At 40.0% G+C, this 22,273-nt stretch overlaps 2 protein-coding genes and 2 pseudogenes across 2 annotated transcripts; all 4 read right to left on the bottom strand.

Annotated features, from left to right (window-relative positions):
• Positions 1 to 2,300: 2,300 nt before the first annotated feature.
• Positions 2,301 to 3,016, bottom strand: LOC113249193 (RWD domain-containing protein 4-like; annotated as a pseudogene).
• A 1,607-nt stretch (positions 3,017 to 4,623) lies between these two features.
• Positions 4,624 to 5,592, bottom strand: LOC113249195 (olfactory receptor-like protein OLF4). The gene has a single exon (XM_048211718.1). It carries the CDS (start codon positions 5,590 to 5,592, stop codon positions 4,624 to 4,626), a length of 969 nt encoding a protein of 322 aa, XP_048067675.1.
• An 8,052-nt stretch (positions 5,593 to 13,644) lies between these two features.
• LOC125283773 (olfactory receptor-like protein OLF4) lies at positions 13,645 to 14,577 on the bottom strand. The gene has a single exon (XM_048226986.1). The coding sequence runs from the start codon at positions 14,575 to 14,577 to the stop codon at positions 13,645 to 13,647; it is 933 nt and encodes a 310-aa protein (XP_048082943.1).
• Positions 14,578 to 21,309: 6,732 nt separating this feature from the next.
• LOC113248945 (olfactory receptor 7A10-like) lies at positions 21,310 to 22,057 on the bottom strand (annotated as a pseudogene).
• Between the last annotated feature and the right edge of the window lie 216 nt (positions 22,058 to 22,273).

Genomic DNA, 22,273 nt, shown 5'->3' with positions numbered 1-22,273 from the left:
GTGCCCTTCAACACATGACTGGATTAAGAAGATGTGGTCCATATATACAATGGAATATTACTCAGCCATCAAAAAGAACGATTCCTCCACGTTTGCTGCAACATGGACAGGACTGGAGGAGATAATGCTAAGAGAAATAAGTCAAGCAGAGGAAGACAATTATCATATGGTTTCACTCATTTATGGAACATAAGAAGTAGGAAGATTAGTAGGAGAAGAAAGGGGGGGTTACAGAAGAGGAAATGCACCATGAGAGACTATGGACTCTGGGAAACAAACTGAGGGCTTCAGAGGGGAGGGGTGGGGGAATGGGATAGGCTGGTGATGGGTATTAAGGAGGGCACGTATTGCATGGTGCACTGGGTGTTATACACAAGTAATGAATCATGGAACTTTATATCAAAAACTAGGGATGTACTGTATGGCGACTAACATAATATAATAAAAATTATTATTATTAAAAAAGAAATAAGTCAAGCAGAGAAAAACAATTATCATATAGTTTCACTCATACGTGGAACATAAGGAATAGTGCAGAAGACCATAAGGGAAAGGAGGGAAAACTGAATGGGAAGAAATCAGAGAGGGAGACAAACCATGAGAGACTGTGGACTCTGGGAAACAAACTGAGGGCTTCAGAGGGGAGGGGGGTGGGGAGATGGGTTAGCCCAGTGATGGGTATTAAGGAGGGCACATGTTGTGATGAGCACTGGGTGTTATATGCAACTAATGAATCATTGAACACTACATCAAAAACTAATGATGTACTATATGTTGGCTAACTGAACATAATAATATAATATAATAAATAAATAAATAATAAACAAAATACAAAACTGAGAAGTAAAGAGAAAAATTAAGTAAAAGAAAAAAACTAATGATGTACTATATGTTGGCTTACTGAACATAATAAAATAAAAATAAATTCAAAATGAAAAAAAAAGGCAGGTAGCCACTGAAAAGTGAAATAAGAAAGGGAGTGAATTCTCCTCTGGAGTGTCCAGAAGGATCACAGCCCTGTAGCCCTCTTTTTTTTTTTTTTTAAATTCACTTAGCCACCATATGGTACATCATTATATTTGATGTAGTGTTCAGTGATTCATTAGTAGCATATAACACCCAATGCTCATGAGACCTCTTAGTTGTAGCCCAGTGAGACCTATTTCAGGCTTCTGACTTTCTAGAAATACAAGATAAGTCTTTGTTTTCAGCCACTCATGTGGTCATTTGTAACAGCAGGAATCAAATACAGACTTTTTTCACAAAATATTGTTTGTAGGAATGGAGTTTGAGCCTTTCAACTCATTCAGTGAACTTCCCTTGGGTAAAGGCATTTGGTATTGAAATCCCACCTTAACTGGAAGGAGAAAATCCGTTTCAGTTTGGAGATATTCTGCCCCATTAGCTGGACAGTGATTTCCCGCTGCATAAATGTAAATGTGGTTTTGACACTGATGCCTTTGAAGTTTTAAGATTAATAACAATTCATTGTTAAAGATAAGGAATGCTTTGTGTCAAAATTCTACATTCTTTTTTTTTTAGGCTCATTCAAGTGTTCATTCATTTGTATCCCCTCCAACTTCAGGTTTCCTTTCATTTTTTTATTTTTATTTTTTAAATTGTTTTCATAATAATATTTTTACTATATTATGTTAGTCACCATACAGTACATCCCTGGTTTCTGATGTAAAGTTCAATGATTCATTAGTTGCATATAACACCCAGTGCACCATGCAATACGTGCCCTCCTTACTACCCATCACCAGCCTATCCCATTCCCCCACCCCCTCCCCTCTGAAGCCCTCAGTTTGTGTTTCAGGTTTCCTTTCAACATAATAGATGGGATGTAACGAAGTCTCTGTGTCTCTACATAAATGTGTGTGAATGTGTTTAATGAGAGAAAGGTGTATACAGATGTACACACATATACATACTCACATTCCTAGCCTTGAATGTTTTCTTTGGACTTAACAAAGTGATTGTACACATTTCATGTATTCCTCACACCATCTCTCTGAAGTTAGGGCTCCTTCCCGAACACTACGTTTAGAAATAAGGAAATCGAGGCTCACGTTCATCCCATTTTATCAATAACATAACGAAGGAGTTAAAACTCACTGCATACCTTTTTTGAATTCTACATAAATGGATTCATGTGGAATCTTTTTTTTTAAGATTTCCCCTTTTAAAGCAAGTTGGTGAAAATGGTTTAATACAACCAGATTTCTTCATGAACTTTCAGCCTAAAACATTTTTACATAAGAAACATACAAAAAAATTATGTTTTATAAAAAGCCACCTCAATCCCAGAAAAGAGTAATGAAGGATTTTGAACCCAGTTTACTGTTTAAAGGATGCTCTTCCCTTGTGTCCAGTCCCAAGCACAATTCATCACCTTTAGAGCCAGTTTTGCTTAAATGCTTCACCACATCAACCCAGTTCCATCCTTGGGGAAGTTCTCCTTTGTGATCTGTTTTCTCTGCCGGCTTACATTTCTGGGTTTTTGAAACTTGTTTTGTTTCTTGTTTTTTGTTTTGCTTTGTTTTGTCTTTTTTTCCTTACTCGATGGGGCTATATTAGGAGTTTCAATGGAGATGATACTGCTTATGGTTGTAGTAGCATTCAAGGGATGCTGATTCTCCATGAACAGCTCTTTACTCTCCTTGGCATATTCAAATGACGTGTAGGTCCTCGGGTCACGAGATGAGATTACCTCCCACTGCTTCCCCTAACTTGGCTAATACACTCTGCTTTACAGCTGATGATACCAGGGTCATAAAAAAAAAAAAAAAAAAAAAAAAAAAAAAGCTTTCACAATTATGATTGGAAGTGTTTGGGGGTATGCTTCTGTCCAAAATATCTCTATTAAGAAGGCTCTAGGATCACCACTTTCACCTCTGATGTATTGAAAGGAAATTGGACTTACTTCCCAGAGTCTTTCTTCTCCTGCATAAACAGAAGGTCATGTTTCCAGTTCCATTTCCTGGTCCTCTTTGGCACTTGCCAAGTGGGTCATGGGACCCCTCCCAGGAGGGCATCTGCAGTAAGGACAAAGGGAGAGCAGTGGCCCGGAGGCCCAGGTGGTCCCCTTCTGCATTGTCTGCTGTAGGAGGTCCGTCCCTCATACTGGAGACGAGAGTCCTATGCGTCCCCCTATAGTCTTAATTTTTGTCTGCCTCCCATAATTCAGCAAATTGTATACTTTATTTATTTTTTAAGATTTATTTATTTATTTGAGAGAGAGAGTGTGTGAGCAGGGGGAGGAACAGAGGGAGAGGGAGAGAAATCCCCAAGCTGAGTCCCACCCAGCTCAGCACAAGCCTGACAAGGAGCTCTGTCCCAGGACCCTGAGATCATGACTCAAGCCAAAACCAAGAGTCAAATGCTCAACCCACTGAGCGAGGTGCCCCATCAAACCGTACACTTTAAATGTGTGCATCTTGTTGTATGCAATTACACTTCAATGAATCATATTTGTAGGGAGACATGGAAGTTTCCAGGCAGTAGCAGGAATACAAAACAGAAAACATAATTATGCAAGCTCTTCTTCATCCCAATGATACACCCCCTTACACATGGATGCCAGCCTCACATCATCAATAAGCAGATGGGCAGCATGAAAATATTATTTGCACATTAATAAATGTCTGACTAAAATTTTGCTTCATCTCTGACTCTACAGCCATATTATGTTAACTATTTATTGAAATTTGTGTTTCTATGTGCACTACAACCGGAGATGTGTGCTTGATTATCGGTTTTTTTCAGTGACTAGGTAATGTGGACACTGAGATGAATAAGAGAACAGGATCCTAAGGAGAAAAATAAAACTCAATGGCTTGTTACAAAACACAGTATATGTTAAGGTTACATTTTCAGGAAGATCAGATATTTAAAGGAATTATGGGCACAAAAGTGGTGACCTGCGGTCTCAGACTTTCTTCTCTTAAGAAATTATAAATGGCTTTGCTTCCAATTGTGTGTTGTTGTTGTTGTTGTTGTTGTTGTTTTTTCATTAGAGCAGAACAACTCATGATTGTTTTCTGGGAAAGCAAAAGAAAACCTCCTCAATATGATATATTTCCTTTCAGAAGAAATTACCCTTAACAAATCTATAGAATCTCATGAGATTAATGGGAATTTCCAATATTTTGTGTTTTTTAAAATATTTTGTTTATTTATTTATTTATTTATTTATTTATTTATTTATTTATTTGACAGAGGGGGAGAGAGAGAGCACAAACAGAAGGAGCGGCAGGCAGAGGGAGAAGGCGGCTTCCCACTGAACAAGGAGCCTGATGTGTGGTTCGATCCCAGGACTCTGGGATCATGACCTGATAAAAAGGCAGATGCTTAACTGACTGAACTACCCAGGCACCCCAAGAGAATTTCCAATATTTTGTCCAAAATTGGGAATCAATTTAGGAGAGCAAGAAAACAACTAAGGACAACACTGAGATACCAGAGAGCAGAAAGGTTAATACAGACGGTTACTCAAATTGGGCAGAGAAATTGATGTCACAGGAAGGGATAGTCCACGAAATCAAGAGAAAGAGTAAATTCTGAGTCCATAATCTGATCAAAGAATTACCATTGCTGGCTCTCAGGCTTTGCGTCCTGCTATCACTTGCATTTTTTCAGCCCCAGGACAATGGGCCTTTTTATAGTTTCCTTTACAAAGAATCTTTTCAGAGCCCTCTTTATGTCTTTATTTCTCAGACTGTAGATGAAGGGGTTCAGCATGGGGGTGACCACCGTGTACATCACCGAGGCCACTGCACTTGCGTGGGAGCTCTGGGGAGCAGCAGAGCTAAGGTACACTCCTAGGCTCGTACAATAAAATAAGGAGACAACTGAGAGGTGAGATGCACAGGTGGAAAATGATTTATACTTGCCTTGAGTTGATGATATTCCAAGTATGGTGGAAACAATCTTAGAGTAAGTGTAAAGGATCCCAGCAAGGGGACCACCACCCAGCAGCCCAGCTCCAAAATACATCACCATATGATTAAGAAATGTGTCAGAACAGGCAAGTTGGACCAACTGTTTAATTTCACAGAAAAAGTGGGGGATTTCCAAGACTGTGCAGAAGGACAGCCGCAACACCATTAAGCACTGTAACAAGGAGTGCAGGACACTCATGACCCAGGACATCAGAACCGGTAGTCTGCAGAGCTGGGGATTCATGATGACAGTGTAGTGCAGGGGGTGACAGATGGCCAAAAATCGGTCATAGGCCATCACGGTCAGCATGTAGTTGTCCAATCCTGCAAAGAGTAGGAAAAAATACATCTGGGTGATGCAGCCTGCATAGGTAATGACTTTTCTCTCTGTCTGTATATTCAGCAGCATCTTGGGGATGGTGGTGGAGGTGAAGCAGATGTCTACAAAGGACAGGTTGGCCAGGAAGAAGTACATGGGGGTGTGGAGGTGGGAGTCAGAGCTGACTGCCAGGATGATGAGCAGGTTTCCAAGCACAGTGACCAGGTACATGGAGAGGAAAAGCCCAAATATGAGGGGCTGCAGTTCTGGATCGTCTGATAATCCCAGAAGAAGAAACTCTGAAACTCCTGTAAGGTTCCCTGGGTCCATGGGTTGGAGGTAACTACCAGGATATAGAAAAATAAATGACTAATTTCACACAAACAAGTGTTTTTGTAACCTAACATATGTGCTACCACTTATATTTTAGAGCCAATAAATTAATTTCAAAATGTGTGTGTGGTCTCATCCCCATTAGGGCATCCCTAGCACAAATTCACATTAGGAATTCTGTAATCAGTCTCTTCCTCAGCATAATGTAGATTCTTGATTCATTGAGAATATTTTTCACTCCTTTAAGGGATGGATACTGGGTGTCAAACGTGTTCCAGGCACTGTTTGGAGCAATGAATATAGGGTGCCTGGCAAAAATAATAAGGAGCAAAAAGATGAAAATAGTGATATTTTCATGATGTGAAACATGTTATAGATGGGATGCTCTGAGAGGAAAATGAGCAAAAGGTATAAACCAACACTTCACAGCAGGAAATATACAAAGTAGAACAGCAGGTGGTCTGTTTTAATATCAAGGAGCAGAAGGCTTCCTTTCCTGGTGGCCAGTCCCTATTTATTTGACCAACTGCTGTTTATTTGGCTTGTTGAGGGGTGAGGCAGGCAAGCAAGTCCCTTCCTCACTTGTCTTATGTGACATCTTTTCTTTGTTATTCCTGTCCTTGGGGTTTTGATGTTTTCCACAAATCCAATGGACACTCTCTAGTCCTGGTCCCCATCTTCACCCCAGATCCTGCTCTATATGTCCTGCACCTGCCATAATAATCCATCCTTACTCAAGATAGCTTCTTCATGTGATTTTTCCATGAGGACATTATGTCACACACACACACATTTCTTTTATTGCCCTCTGCCTTTGCCAGTATGTGCAGGACCAAGTGAGCAGACACTTGATGCTCATTGTTCCTTGTTCCCTTTGTTTTTCCCAAGCTATGGGAGTATATGTGCCTTTATGTAAACACACATTGAAGAAATCAAAGACCTATAGAATAAGAAGGATGGCAAAGGTGAAGAAACTTGTTAACGTGGGTGACTTCACCCAACTGTATTAAACAAAACCAAAAGGAACATCAAAAACGTGTTGTGGGGGCGCCTGGGTAGCGCAGTCGTTAAAGCGTCTGCCTTCGGCTCAGGGCGTGATCCTGGCGATCCGGGATCGAGTCCCACATCAGGCTCCTCCGCTGGGAGCCTGCTTCTTCCTCTCCCACTCCCCCTGCTGTGTTCCCTCTCTCGCTGGCTGTCTCTCTGTCACATAAATAAATAAAATCTTTAAAAAAAAAAACAAAAAAAAAACGTGTTGTGGTGAGAACTGGGTGTCATACGCAAATAATGAATCATTGAACACTACGTCAAAAACTAATGACGGACTGTATGTTGGCTACTGAACATAATTTTAAAATTTTAAAAATGAACTGAACATGATAGACCACACACTCATTGAATAGTATCAACATCAATTAGTAGTTAATTTAGTGAAGACCTTGACATAAGAGAATATATCGTAAAATGTATCTAGAACTTTCTGACACACAGTAAATGTTCTGTAATTATTTTCTGAAAGAGTCAGGAATTAGGTCACAGTAGACACAGACATTTAACATATGGGGAGGTTGTACTTCAATTGGAACAGACTGGATTGTTGAATAAAAATTGGCACAAATGGCTATCTGTCTGGAAGGAAATGAAGTGGTTTCTGATCTTACGCACCTTTAAGAAAATCAGAGGGATTAAAGACACTAGCATAAAAGTAAATAATGCTTTGCAAATGAACATATAAAAAAGTACAGATAAAATCTATAGGCAGGCAAAACCATCTTGATTAAAGTGAGAAAATTAGAAGCAAAAAGGAAGACCTATTTAACTCTACCAACTTAACATTTTTAAGGTCAAAAATGCCCAACCAAAAATCAGTTGAATAACAACTTTGTAAAAATCATTTGAAATGCAGCTAGCTGTGGGAAATATGCATGAAATGTATGGACAAATTATAATGATGGACAACTGAATGAGGTTCCAATACATGAATCTTTGCTCAAGGTGAGTGATAGTTTGAGAAAACAACAAGAAAGATTTCTCTCTCACACCCAGCAGTGGGGAAAGCCCAGGAAGAGCTGCCTTGCTGATTGGGACTGGACTTCTTAACTGGCAGTGAAAGGGGCACTTTCTAATTTGGGGGACAGAAATGAGAAGTGTGGAATTATGGGGAAACAACCTGAAGGCAACTATAAATATTAAAAATACAGATATTCTTTAAAATAGGGTTTCTCGATCTCTGTGCTGACTGACATTCTCGGCCAGATCCTTCTCTGTAGTGGGTCTCCCTGTGCACAGTAGCATGTTCAGCACCCTGGACAGGTGATCATTTTGGAAGATATACAAGTACAGAATTGTTATGTTGTACACCCGAAACTAATAGGATGTTATGTGTCAATGTACCTCAATAAAAACAATTATGCGATTGAGAGAGCCCAATATGAATGACCGGTAGATTTGACCACACAAAATTCATACACTTTCATACATTCTCCAGAAATACATTTTTACGTATATAAAAGAACTAAATGGCCAACAGTCAGTTTATATAAAAACTCCACTTCCTTGGTAGAAAGGATCATATTTTTTTATTTTATTTTATGTTATGTTATGTTATTTTATTTTATTTTTTAAAGATTTTACTATCAGGCAATCTCTGCACCCAATGTAGGCCTCAAACTAACAACCCCAAGATCAAGAGTCGCAGGCTCCACCAACTGATCCAGCAAGACACTCCAAAGATGAAATTTTTAAAAGGAATAAAAACACACTTATAACACTACCCAAAGCAAAGGACTTGCACAGACAATTTTTAACAGAGAACCTACCAAATGACCAACAAACCCACAAATACGGTCAGATTCACAGGTTCTAAAACAATGCAAAGTAAAGCTCATTAGCATACCCATTTTCATCTATTACATACTATTTTTTTCATGTCAATTCCCAGAATGAAAGAAGAAAAAGTGTGTATGTTTCATGCATCACTATTATAAGGATGTGTTTGCAATCATCCCTTGGTCAAGATCTTTCTCATCCATGTGGAAGCATAGTCTAAGATCCTCCATCTTAAAATAAGAGGACATGCCCTCACTTCACTCTATATCTCTCCACAGCTAATATCCTATCTGTGGACTCTCATTAATGAATAAGATTTTTGCACTTCTATTCTACTTTTACTGGAAGCATCTTAATGCCTCTCAATTCCTTCTAATTGGCTTCCATTAATACCATTTAATTATCAACATTACTACTTGCACTTCTGATTGCAAGGTTCACTTTTCTTTTTAGCATCCTACATAAATACATTCATTTATTGGTAAAGCCAGCAAACAACTACTGTGATCTGTGGCATCCTGGCTATGCTGGATGGATTCTCAGTGACCTTAGGTAGAAGACTTGGCTTCTGTTCCCTCTCATCCTCTCCTGCAGTGCCTGCTGGGCTCTTGAACTCACCTGCATGAGCACTCAGAGAGCAAGCTTTCTCTTTGCAAGTCACAATTCCTCTCTGGATAGTTGATGATGGAGATCAAACTCTGTCTGCTGACAAGACAGCACGAGGGCATCAAGCATTGGTCTCCCAGCCAGATGTAGGACTCTGAAAGCAACAACAATGTTCTGTCCAACCAAAATGCCCACACTGAGGTTCTGTAGCAGAAAAGGGATTTACAGCTCCCCACCTCTGCTCATTAGGCACATTTCTCTCTTGGTACTCCCACCTATAAGTGCATGATTTCTCCTGGGGAAACTGGTCTGGACAGAATGGAGTTATTTCTGGGTGAGTCTCTATTCCTAGGAGACCACTTTGTATGCCAGGTGAATTCAGTTTTTGTCACCTTTTCTCCAATAATTACCCCATTTCCAGAAGTCTAAACCTCCCAGCACTTAATCACAACACTGACTTCAAGTTTTCTCAAAAGTCTAATACTGAAGAATTCATCTGACTATTTCCCTTGTGTCTTCAAAGCATTGAAATTATGGTGGGGACACAATCCCTGGTATCTTTAGAAAATTACTATTTCCTTTTTCAAGAAAGGGGAGACATTTGTTCCTTTATTCTAAAATCTTGGTTACTGAACTCCTTGGCTTCATGATAGTTTAGCCAAAACAATTAAGAATATCATAGTTAGATCACAGGTTAAGAACTGGCATTCAGCCCCTTATTATGAAGTGTTTATTAATTGGAAGAGATACATTTACATTTCATTCACCACGACCTAGCTTAGCACCTCATAGGGCATGTCACATTTATTTTTGACAGATGTTCATTCTCTGCAGTAGTACTTTTATGAACTCCATTCTCTATTGTAGAAATGGGGCTCAGGGGGATTTACGTTCTGCTCTAATGTATAAAGCAAGGAGGGGATGGAGTTTTGATTAGAATTATGTCAGAATGCTTTTAGTTCTGAAATCGTGGCATGGTGGTTCTCAACTGGAGATATTTGGCCATGTCTGGGGGCCTGCTCCCAAACACCCGTAACCCACAGGCCAGCACCCAGCAAAATGAATTATCCAGCCCCAGTGTCCACAGTGAGAAGGTGTGAAACAGGATTCTAGACCAGCTCTTCTCTACCATCAATGTGCATACAAATCACCAAGGTTTGTAGTTCAAATGCAAATTCTGACTCATCAGGTCTCCAGTGGGCCCAGAGACTGCATTTTTTAAAGTTTTTGTTTGTTTGTTTATAGAGACAATGATCAGGGAGAGGGGCAAAGGGAAAGGAATAGAGAGGATGTCAAGCAGGATCTGTCCTGAACATGGAGCCCCACACAGGGATAGATCTCACAACTCTGAGATCATGATCTGAGCCAAATCCAAGAGTCAGTTGCTTAACTGACTGAGCCATCCAGGTCAGCCTAGAGCCTCTGCATTTCTAAATAGCTCCCAGGTGGTGGAGATGCTGCAGGTCCTGGTCTGAGGGGCACAGTTTGAGAGCAAAGCTGTGGTCCTGTATTAGAGTCACGTGTAGGTAGTTTTAGGTCTTCTCCACCAACGAATCTTCCTTGCACATATTTTTGAATGAATAGTTTTTCACTCACTCTTTGGGTGGTGAAAAATTCTATGCTCGATTTTTTTTTCTTTGCTCTTTTTTTTTTAAATTTTTTTATTATATTATGTTAGTCACCATACAGTACATCCCTGGTTTCTGATGTAAAATTTGATGATTCATTAGTTGCGTGTAACACCCAGTGCACCATGCAATACGTGCCCTCCTTACTACCCATCACCAGCCTATCCCATTCCCCCACCCCCTTCCCCTCTGAAGCCCTCAGTTTGTTTCTCAGAGTCCATAGTCTCTCATGCTTCATTCCCCCTTCTGTGTACCCCCCCTTTCTTCTTCCCTTTCTTCCCCTACCGATCTTCCTAGTTCTTATGCTCCATAGATGAGAGAAATCATATGATAATTGTCTTTCTCTGCTTGACTTATTTCACTTAGCATAATTTCCTCTAGTGCCGTCCATGTTGTCCATGGGTATTAAGGAAGGCACATGTTGGGATGAGCACTGGGTGTTATACACAACTAATGAATCGTTGAATACTACATCAAAAACTTATGATATACTATATGCTGGCTAGCTGAACAAAATAAAAATTTAAAAATTAAAATTTAGAAAGAAAGAAAGGAAAGAAAGAAAGAAAGAAAGAAAGAAAGAAAGAAAGAAAGAAAGAAGGAAAGAAAGAGGGAGGGAGGAAGGAAGGAAAAAAGGTGGGATCTTGAGGGGTATCAATTCATATATATGAAAAAGATTTTGTATTAGGCTAAAGAAGGGCCTCCAAAAGATGTTATCGTGAGGAACTTTTGAAAATATTAGCTTATACAGCAGGGTAATTAAGATAGCAGATGGAATAAAGCTACTAATCATAATCTTAGGAAGATAAACCTGGATTATCCATCAGACTAGCACAATCACAATGGTCCTCTAAGTGTGGAAGAGCGAGCAAGAAGAATGGAGTCAGACAGACAGTTGAAACTACTGTTGTGCTGATTTCACAGGTGGAGGAAAGGCCATGAGCCAAGGAACGTGGGGCCACTAGACACTGGAGCAGGAAAGAGGATGTTCTCCTCCAGAGCATCCAGAAGGATTCTGGCCCACGCACATCATTATTTTAGCCCAATGGCATCCCTTTCATGCTTCTGATCTCTAAAACTTTCAGAGAATTATTTGTTTTTAGACACTAGTGAGGTAATTTGCAACAACAGTGAAAGGAATCTAATACAGATATTTATCCAATAAGATATTGTTTGCAGGAACTGAGTTTGAGCCTCTCAAATAATTCAGTTAGCTTGCCTTTGGCCAAGGCATTTTGTGTTGAAATCCCACATTACATAGAGAAATTGGAGTTAATTTGGAGATATTTGGCCCCATCAGATGGTATGGAGAATTTCCCAGTGCATAAATGTAAATATGGTTCAGATTTTTTTTTTTTGCCTGATAATTTACTTTTTTGATACTTTTTAAATTTTTTTATTAATTTATCTTATTCACAATTTTGAGGACTTTGAGGCATTAAGATAAAAAAAGCAATCCATTATTACAATTGTCACCCTAATTTTTTTTTAGATTTGTTTACTTATTTGAGAGACAGAACAAGAGAGAGTGGGGGAAGGGAGTGGCAGAGAGTGGGAGAGAGAAACAAGCAGAATCCACACTGAGCATGGAGACTGGTGTGGGGCTCTTTCCCACGAGCAGGAGATCTTGACTTGAGCCGAATCCTGGTGTCGGATGTACTGCTGACTGGGCCGCCTAGGCGCCCCATCCTAAAGGATTTTTTTTTTACACTAATCACTCATTCTACTTTAAATCTTTGTGTCAGAATTTCTACATTCTTTCTATTTCATGTTCATGCAAACATTCCTTTTCATTTCGATCTTCTGCAAATTTCTCTCAAGTTTTCTTTCAACATAATAGTTGGAATTATAAATCAGTGTATGTGTGCACACATGTGTGTGAGCATGTTTATTTGAAAGAAAGATGTGCATGAGTGCACACACTCACATACATACACACACTCCTCACTCTCAGATCTTTTCTATGGACTCAAGAAAGTGTACCCAACATTTTATTTATTCCTCACAACTTTCATTTCAAGTTCCACATTACCTTCAGAAATAAGGAAATGGATGTCCAGGTGAATAACATTTGTAACAATAACATAAAAATGCAGGTTAAAATTCCTGGACCTTATCTCGAGTTCTTACAGATAGACCCATAAAGTAGGTATGCTTTATTCAACTATGGCACCTTTATTTCAGCAAAATGTGCATTTAATATATGTGCAGCTTACTGTATGTAATTGTATTCCAATAAATTAGTGAGAATTTTAAAATTCTAATGGTGTACAACTCATAGTGGATCAAAAGCACCTATAGCTGAGTCCCACCTGACAGGGGTGGGAGAAATGTCTTATAACTGGAAAGAAAGCCAAGTATCACATATGGACATAGAAATAGCAAAATTCAATTAAGGTAATTTACATTTGGTAAATTATTTTTTCCCTAAACTGTAAGATTAACCTACATATATAAATGAAATAAATATCATGTATTAGTTGAAGAAAGAAGGGAACTACAACTCCACACAACGTCGTGGATGACCTTTAGAAATGCAATGTAGAGACTGATAAGTAGTGCGGAATAGGTCAGAACAACTGCCCACCAGACACTCTCATTCAATAATAAAGATGTTATATGAAGACATGTGTTTTCAGAATGGCTAGTTATGCAGTCCTAGCGAAGAGATGCAATTATAAAAGCCACCAGAACTGAGAGAAATTATAAAAATCTACTTTTTCCCAGTCTAGGCATTTGTACTGATATATGGGGACAGAATTCATGATTTCTCTACTACTGAAGTTTATCAGACAGAGCAGAAGCTTAACAAAGCCAGGTACTTAAACATATGGAGAAGTTCAATTCAAACACATGGAATTACCAGAAAATAAATAGAAGGAGCAGATTCTACTTCCACAGCCTGATCAAAGAATAGCAGTTCCTGGCTCTGAGGCTGGGAGCCCTGCAATCATGGGCACTTCTTCAACCCCAGGACGGTTGGCCCTCACATCACTGGAACCCCGATGATTCTTTTCAGAGCCCCCTTTATGTCTCTGTTCCTCAGGCTGTAGATGAAGGGGTTCAGCATGGGTGAGACCACCGTGTACATCACCGAGGCCACTGCACTTGCGTGGGAGCTCTGGGTAGCAGCAGAGCTAAGGTACACTCCTAGGCTGGTACAAAAAAATAAGGAGACAACAGAGAGGTGAGATGCACAGGTGGAAAATGCTTTGTACTTGCCCTGAGCTGAGGAGATTCTAAGAATGGAGGAAACAATTTTAGAATAAGAGTAAAGGATCCCAGAGAGAGGACCACCAGCCAGCAGCATAGCTGCAAAATACATCACCACGTTATTAAGGAAGGTATCAGAACAGGCAAGTTGGATCATCTGATTGAGTTCACAGAAAAAATGGGGGATTTGGAAGTGTGTACAGAAGGACAGCCGCAACACCATTAAAGTCTGTAACAAGGAATGAGAAACACTCGTGATCCAGGACATCAGAACCAGTAGTCCACAGAGCCGGGGATTCATGATGACCATGTACTGTAGGGGGTGACAGATGGCCACAAACCGGTCATAGGCCATCACAGCCAGGAGAAAGTTATCCCAGCCTGCAAAGAGTAGGTGAAAGTACATCTGTGTGATGCAGCCAACGTAGGTTATGACTTTGCGCTGAGTCTGGATGTTCCACAGCATCTTGGGGACGGTGGTGGAAGTGAAACAGATGTCAGCAAAGGACAGGTTGGTCAGGAAGAAGTACATGGGGGTGTGGAGATGGGAGTCAGAGACAACAATCAGGATGAGGAGCAGGTTTCCAAACACAGTGATCAGGTACATGGAGAGGAACAGCCCAAATATGAGGGACTGCAGTTCTGGGTCCTCTGATAAGCCATGAAGAATGAATTCTGACATCTTTGTATCATTGCCTGATTGCATGTGGTTGCAGTGACTATGAGGAAAGAGGAAAAAGACAACATCAATTTTTCATGAATAGCATTGCTCACATGGTTGAAATGCAACAATTTATATTTTAGAATCAAGAACTTAATTTCAGTATCTTGTGTACAGACTGTCCCCTTTGAAGAGATTCCCTCCTGTTCCATCTCTGATTAGGCTTTCTGTCTCATTTCCCGCCTTCCCCCACAGAGGTCACGTATTCTACTGTTTTATTAAGAATATCTTTCATGCATTTGAGGAATATGTATTGAGTGTCAAACACAGGCCATGCCATGGCTAGCCATGAGTAGAGGGTCCTGAATATGAGAAGCCACTATAATTCAATGATAGAGAAAACCAGTGACGAATAAAAATATTAATAATATATCAGAAGCTGTACCAAATTGCATTCTCATCAACAGTATAAGAGAGTTCCCCTTTCTCCACATCCATTCCACCACTTGATGTTTCTTGCCTTGTCAATTTTTGCCATTCTGACTGGTGTAAGGTGGTATCACAATGTGGTTTTGATTTGAATTTCCCTGATGACTAACGATGTTGAACATTTTTTCATGTGTCTGTTAGCCATTCGTTTGTCTTCTTTGAAGTGTTTTTTTCATATCTTCTGTCCATTTTTTGACTTGATTATTTGCTTTCTGGGTGTTGAGTTTGAGAAGTTCTTTAGAGATCTTAGATACCAGCCCTTTATCTGTAGTGTCATTTGCAAATATCTTCTCCCATTCCGTGGGTTGCCTCTTTGTTTTGCTGACTGTTTCCTTTGCTGTGCAGAAGCTTTTTATTTTGATGAAGTCCCAAAGTTCATGTTTGCTTTTGTTTCTATAGCCTTTGCAGACATGTCTTGAAAGAAGTTTTTGCGGTCAATGTTGAAGTGGTAATTGCCTATATTCTTCTCTAGGAATTTGATGGATTCCTGTCTCACATTGAGGTCTTTCATCCATTTAGAGTTTACCTTCACGTATGATGTGAGAGAATGGTTGAGTTTCATTCTTCTGTATATGCCTGTCCAATTTTCCCAGGACCATTTATTGAAGAGTCTGTCGTTTTTCCATTGGATGTTTTTTTTTTTTTCCTGCTTTGTCTAAGATGAGTTAATCATAGAGTTCAGGGTCCATATTTGGTCTCCCTATTCTGTTCCATTGGTCTATGTGTTTGCTTTTGTGCCAATACCATGCTTTCTTGGTGATCACAGCTTTGTAATACAACTTGAAATCAGGCAACACGATGCCCCCAACTTTGTTTTTCTTTTTCAACATTTCCTTGGCGATTCAGAGTCTTTTCTGGTTCCATACAAATTTTAGGATCATTTGTTCCAACTCTTTGAAAAATGCCATTGGTATTTTGACCAAGATGCCGTTGGAAGTACAAATTGCTCTGGGCAGCATAGACATTTTAACAATATTTGTTCTTCCACTCCATGAGCATGGAATGTTTTTCTGTCTTCTGGTGTCTTCCTCAATTTCTTTCATAAGTGTTTTGTAGTTTCTAGAATATAGATCATTTACATCTTTGGTTAGGTTTATTCCAAGGTATCTTATGGTTTTTGGTGCTATTGTAAATGGAATCAATTCCCTAATTTCTCTTTCTACACTTACATTGTTAGTGTATAGAAAAGCAACTGATTTCAGTGTTCCTACCTGGTCATGATGGATAATCCTTTTAATGTACTGTTAGATCCTATTGAGATGTTTGGCATCCATATTCATCAGGGATATTGGTCTGTAATTCTCCTTTTAGATGGGGTCATTGCTTGGTTTTGGGATCAAGGTAATGCTGGCCTCATAGAATGAGTTTGGAGAAAATAGTATGGATGTTCCTTGAAAACTTAAAAACAGGGCTACCCTATGACCCAGCACTTGAACTACTGGGTATTTACCCCAAAGATAAAGATGTAGTGAAAAGAAGGGCCACATGCACCCCAATGTTCATAACAGCAATGTCCACAATAGCCAAACTGTGAAAGGAGCTGCAATGCCCTTCAGCAGATGAATGGATACAGATGTGGTCCATACATACAATGGAGGAATATTTCTCAGCCATCAGAAAGGATAATTACCCAACATTTGCATCAACATGGATGGAACTGGAGGAGATTATGCTAAGTGAAATAAGTCAAGCAGAGAAAGACAATTATCGTATGGTTTCACTCATATGTGGAACATAAAGAATAGCATGGAGGACATTAGGAGAAGGAAGGGGAAAATGAAGGAGAGGAGATCAAAGGGGGAGATGAATCATGAGAGATTATGGACTCTAGGAAACAAGCTAAGGGTTTCAGAGGGGAAGGGATTGGGGGGATGAGTTATCCTGCTGATGGGTATTAAGGAGGGCACACATTACATGGACACTAGGTGTTATATGCAAACAATGAATCATGGAACACTACATCATAAACTAATGAAGTACTGTATGGTGACTAACATAACATAAGATAATAATAATAATAACAACAACAACAATAATAAATCACAGGTGTCATTGGTATGAAGAGAAGAAGAGTAGGTATCAAGGAGAGAAGGGCTATGAGTGTCATTGTGTAATTGGAGTTCAGACAAGACCAGTAAACAAGATGACATTTGAACAGATACCCTAGGCAAGAGAGGGTAGGAGCCACAAGCATGTCTGGGGATGTGTGTGCTGGCAGAGGGGATGCCGTCTGCAGAGACCCTGAGGATTGAGCTATTTTGAGCAACTTTGAGCTATTGAGTCCAAAAAAAGGAACCAAATGTTTGAAGGGGAATAAGCAGAAGAGAGATGAGAGATGGTGTCAGGCAATTTCAAAGATGTAGGTCACTTTGTTGCTGGTTAAACTTCAAGAAAAAGGAGTCACTCACCCACACTGTATACTTCTTGTATTTTATAATCTACTTGCAAAGGTGTCCTATAAATTGAAATAGAGCCCCTCCTCAGAACCATCTGATGATTGAGTTCTGACCTTTGTATTATAAGAGTCATTTTGGAATATATTAGACTATGAACCCAAGCTCTTGGACTCTTCTCACTCCACAGGCAGACACACATGCACATACACACACACACAGACACACACATGCACACACACAAAAACTTACACACACCCCAATTCATTGCTCCCTAGGCTGTGTTCCTACCATGACTCCTCATCCCCAGCCGCAAGGATGAACCTGGAGCGGCAGTAACTCAGGCTGTCCAGATCACTGATCATTCCCCTAAACAATGTAAAATGCTACCTGATATTCAAATTTGCAAGCTTCCCATGGACAGACATATTTACCTATATAAAATTTAAAACTTTTTATGGACAATGTATCCAACCAAAAGTCAATAAACGATAGTCTGTCACTGCGTTTGAATTGCTGCAAGCTGCAGAACAGACATAGAGATTGTAAATATATAATAATCAGGGGAATGTAATAATGAACATGGTGGTCAAGTGCAGAAATATTTTCTCCAGTTTAGTAATGGTATAAGAAAATGACAAGAAATCTATTGCACACTTATCAGCCTGTCAGATACAGAAAGATCTCCAGCGCTGATTTGGTTGGAATTTTTAAACAGGTAGCAAAAGAATTTTCTCAAATTCTGTTGTCAGAAATGTGAACTGTTACAATGGGGAAAACAACTAAAGACAGCTATTAACATGAAAACACACATATTCTTCAGCTCAGAAATTCGCAGTCTCAACACTATTGACATTCTGGTCCAGTCTGTTCTCTGTGGTGGCCTGTGTCCTGGGTTTGTAGGATGTTTAGAGCATCCCTGGCCTCTCCTGACAGCTCTCATAGGACTCTGAATTCTTCAGTGCCCCCCCGGAGAACAATATTTCCTCCAAAGGAGAAACAGGTTTTTAACATAATAATCTCTAAATATTTTTGTAGATTGTTAGAATAGCAATGTATTAAGAAAGAAAATGCATTCACATTGTAAGTAGCATGGCCACATCATGAAATACTATGCAGATCCTGAAATAAGGAATCAGCTCTTCTCTAGCAGACTGGAGGCAAGGCCATGAGATATTATTGAGAGAGAAGAATGGAAACAGGTAGGAAAAAAGACTTCCCTAAAACTTAAAGAGCATTTATGATGAACACAGGATACCACTCATCCATTTGTACAGTGTATGAATGGGTACATGTGCATCGTCTAGGAAGAGAAGTTTTAGACACTAAGTACTTAAGGAATAAAGCAGGAGTGGGATAGGCTGCTGATGGGTAGTAAGGAGGGCACATATTGCATTGTGCACTGGGTGTTATACGCAACTAACGAACCATGAAAATTTACATGAAAAAAAAATGAAAATGAAAAAATTTATTAAAAAAAAGATTGTCAGGAGGAATGACATTAGGTCAAGTGTAGTGTTTTCAAAACAACTGTGTGAAACAAAATTCTATGAGAATCTATAACTAATGTATATAAACACATAAAGGAATAATTGTGTGCTATCAAGATGGGTCACTAATTCCAGATTTAATGTCCAAAGACTTGGAATAAAAAGAATATGAGAGAATGACTTTTACAACTTGGGAGCAAGCACTCTCTAAGTGATCATTTTTTTCTTACATAAATATATAAAGACTAAAATACGGAAACTAAAGGTGGTATCTTCAGTCAAATGAAAAGAAGAGATGATGGTCAAAGATGACGCAACTGTTAGAAATGGATCTCAACACACAGAGAGAAAAAGACCCCTGGGGAATGACAGAGATGCAGAATCAAATGGGAAATACGTATCAAGGTGATTTATTAGCACTCAGGGTACAAGTTGCCATTAATTTTCAATTTTTTTATCACAAGGATTGACAAGTGAAGAATAATAGTGACAGCTCAGTTTTTCAGGATTGATAATAAATCAAAAAAGCAATAAAGAAAACACCATATAACCAAGTGATTGATTTGAGCCCACACTACTAATACACAATTCCCCACATTTACGTCTATACATACACAATAGAACTTCATGCAAACAGCAAAGTTGGTAAAATAAAAACAAAAACCAGCTCAACTCATTGTTTGAAAGAATGCAATAAAATACGGGAATTAAAAAAACCCTGACTCTACTGTACAAATGGAAAGACCTGGTAGAGACAATGTACAATACAGAAAAGCAATGAATAACTCATCCAGAAATATATTCAGCTCCCTGGGTAATGAAATCATTGCAAAGCAAAGCTCCTTCACATTGTCTATGGCCATATCACCCAGAATGCGCCCGATCTCATCAGATCATTGTTTTCATGCGAATACCCAGAGTAACAGGGACTCTGTGAAAAGGTATGCCTCATGAATTACTGTTGCAAGGTCCTATCTGCAAGCAATAAATTGGTCTAAGTCTTTCTCATCAGTATGGAAACAGAGTCCAATATGCCACATTTAAAGACAAAATGAAATGCCCTGACTTCATTGGACATCCCGCCATCCCTAATATTCCTACTCCCTTTAATTGCAAAACTCACTGGTTGTGTTCAATTTTACTGGACGTACTTTATGCCTCCCGCCCCCTCACTTCATTGCCAACAATCACCCATGCGCTGCTAAGCTCAATGTTCTCTTCTTTCTTTAACATCATCAATGACTCCATTAATCAGCTCATCAGGCAAGCAAATGAGCATAGAGACTTCTAGGTTCTGGGCTAGGCTGGTCATTGTCAGGTGACCTCAGGTCAATGCCCCTGGCTTGGATTGTCTCTTACCCTTTCCTGCAGGACCTGCTGGGCTCTTGGGCTCACCTGAATGGGAACTCTGAAGGAGGAGTCTCCTTGTGGCAGTCTGAGTTCCTCCTGGGTGAGGATGTAGGTGACTAAATTCTGTCCCCACACAAGACGGCAGGAAGGAGGCTGCTGTAAGTCATCCATCCAACCTTAGGACTCCAGAAGCAACAAGCACGTCCCATCCAGCCCAAGGTGGCACAGGCAGAAGGACTGCCACACAGGAGATATTTAGACCTTCCTCTGTTCATGAGGCACGTTTCCCTCCTGCTCCTGCTCCCCCAACCTCTAAGCACATGATTTCCCCATGGGACACTGGTGTGGACACAAAGGAAAGTTTTCCTGGAGATTGTATGTGCCCAACAGACCAGCATATAACAGAGTGAATCCAGAGTTAATTACTCCTTCCTGGGGAACTCCACTGCTCCCAGAGTTCAGACCTCCTGGCACCTTACCCCAACCCTGACTTCAACTTTTCCCTGAGTCTAGGACTGAGCAATCTGTCTGGATTAGTCCCCTCAGATCTCCAAAATGTTGATTTGTGGTGCAGACACTGCCCTGCTATCTACCAAAAATTGCTGTTTTCCTTTCCAACAGTGAGAAGAACTGTTTATTTGATATGAACCTTGAGCCACTACCTACCTCAGCTGCAGGACTCATTTGCCAAACAATTATGAATTTCCTACTAGCAAATTTAGAGCCGTCATTTAGTCCCTCATTGTGAAGCATTTCTTAACCATAAGAAATACATTTAGATATTTTTTGCACTGTAATATGATCTTGTAATGGTAAAGTAGATTCTTCCTGGTAGCCTCCAGAATGAACCATGTCTTGCAAATGCAAATGTTTTTAGCCCAATGAGAGCTATTTCAGGCTTCTGATCCCCTGAATGCTAAGAACATAAATGAGTATTAAACAACTAACATAATCATTTTACGTAGTAGCAGGAAATGAATGCAAATATCTATACAAAAAAATTCTGCTCAAGAAACTGAGATTAAGCAATTGTAGGCAAATGTTAGTCCTATGAACTATGTAGTCCTATGTAGTGTCTCCGTCACAAAGAGTGCTTTCAGAGCCCTTTTCATGTCTGTGTTCCTCAGGCTGTAGATGAAGGGGTTCAGCATGGGGGTGACCACCGTGTACATCACCGAGACCACGGCACTTGCGTGGGAGCTCTGGGTAGCAGCAGAGCTAAGGTACACACTGAGCATCGTACAATAATATAAGGAGACAACGGAGAGGTGAGATGCACAGGTGGAAAATGCTTTGTACTTGCCCTGAGCTGACGATATTCCAAGTATGGTGGAAACAATCTTAGAATAAGAGTAAAGGATCCCAGCAAAAGGCCCACCACCCAGCAGGACAGCTGCAAAATACATCACCACATTATTAAGAAAGGTGTCAGAACAGGTGAGTTGGATCATCTGATTGAGTTCACAAAAAAAGTGGGGGATTTGGACGTGTGAACAGAAGGACAACCGCAACATCATTAAACTATGTAACAAGGAATTCAGGATACACACGATCCAGGACACCAGAACCAGCAGTGCACAGAGCTGGGGGTTCATGATGACTGTGTAGTGTAGAGGATGACAGATGGCTACAAACCGGTCATAGGCCATCACACTCAGCATGAAAAAGTCTGAAACAGCAAAGAGTATAAAGAAATAAATCTGTGTGATGCAGCCTGCATAGGTTATAACTTTGTTCTGTGTCTGTACATTCACCAGCATCTTGGGGACGGTGGTAGAGGTGAAACAGATGTCTACTAAGGACAGGTTGGCCAGGAAGAAGTACATGGGGGTGTGGAGGTTCGAGTCCATGCTGACGGCCAGGATGATGAGCAGGTTTCCAAACACAGTGATCAGGTACATGGAGAGGAAAAGCCCAAGTAAGAGAGGCTGCAGTTCTCGGTCATCTGATAACCCCAGAAGAAGAAACTCTGAAATTTGTGAAACATTGCCTGGTTCCATGTGGTGGAGATAACTTCAA

The sequence above is a fragment of the Ursus arctos genome, unplaced genomic scaffold (genome assembly GCF_023065955.2).
Source record: "Ursus arctos isolate Adak ecotype North America unplaced genomic scaffold, UrsArc2.0 scaffold_14, whole genome shotgun sequence".
NCBI classification, from domain to species: Eukaryota; Metazoa; Chordata; class Mammalia; order Carnivora; family Ursidae; genus Ursus; species Ursus arctos.
This window is presented reverse-complemented; position numbering and strand designations above follow the sequence as displayed.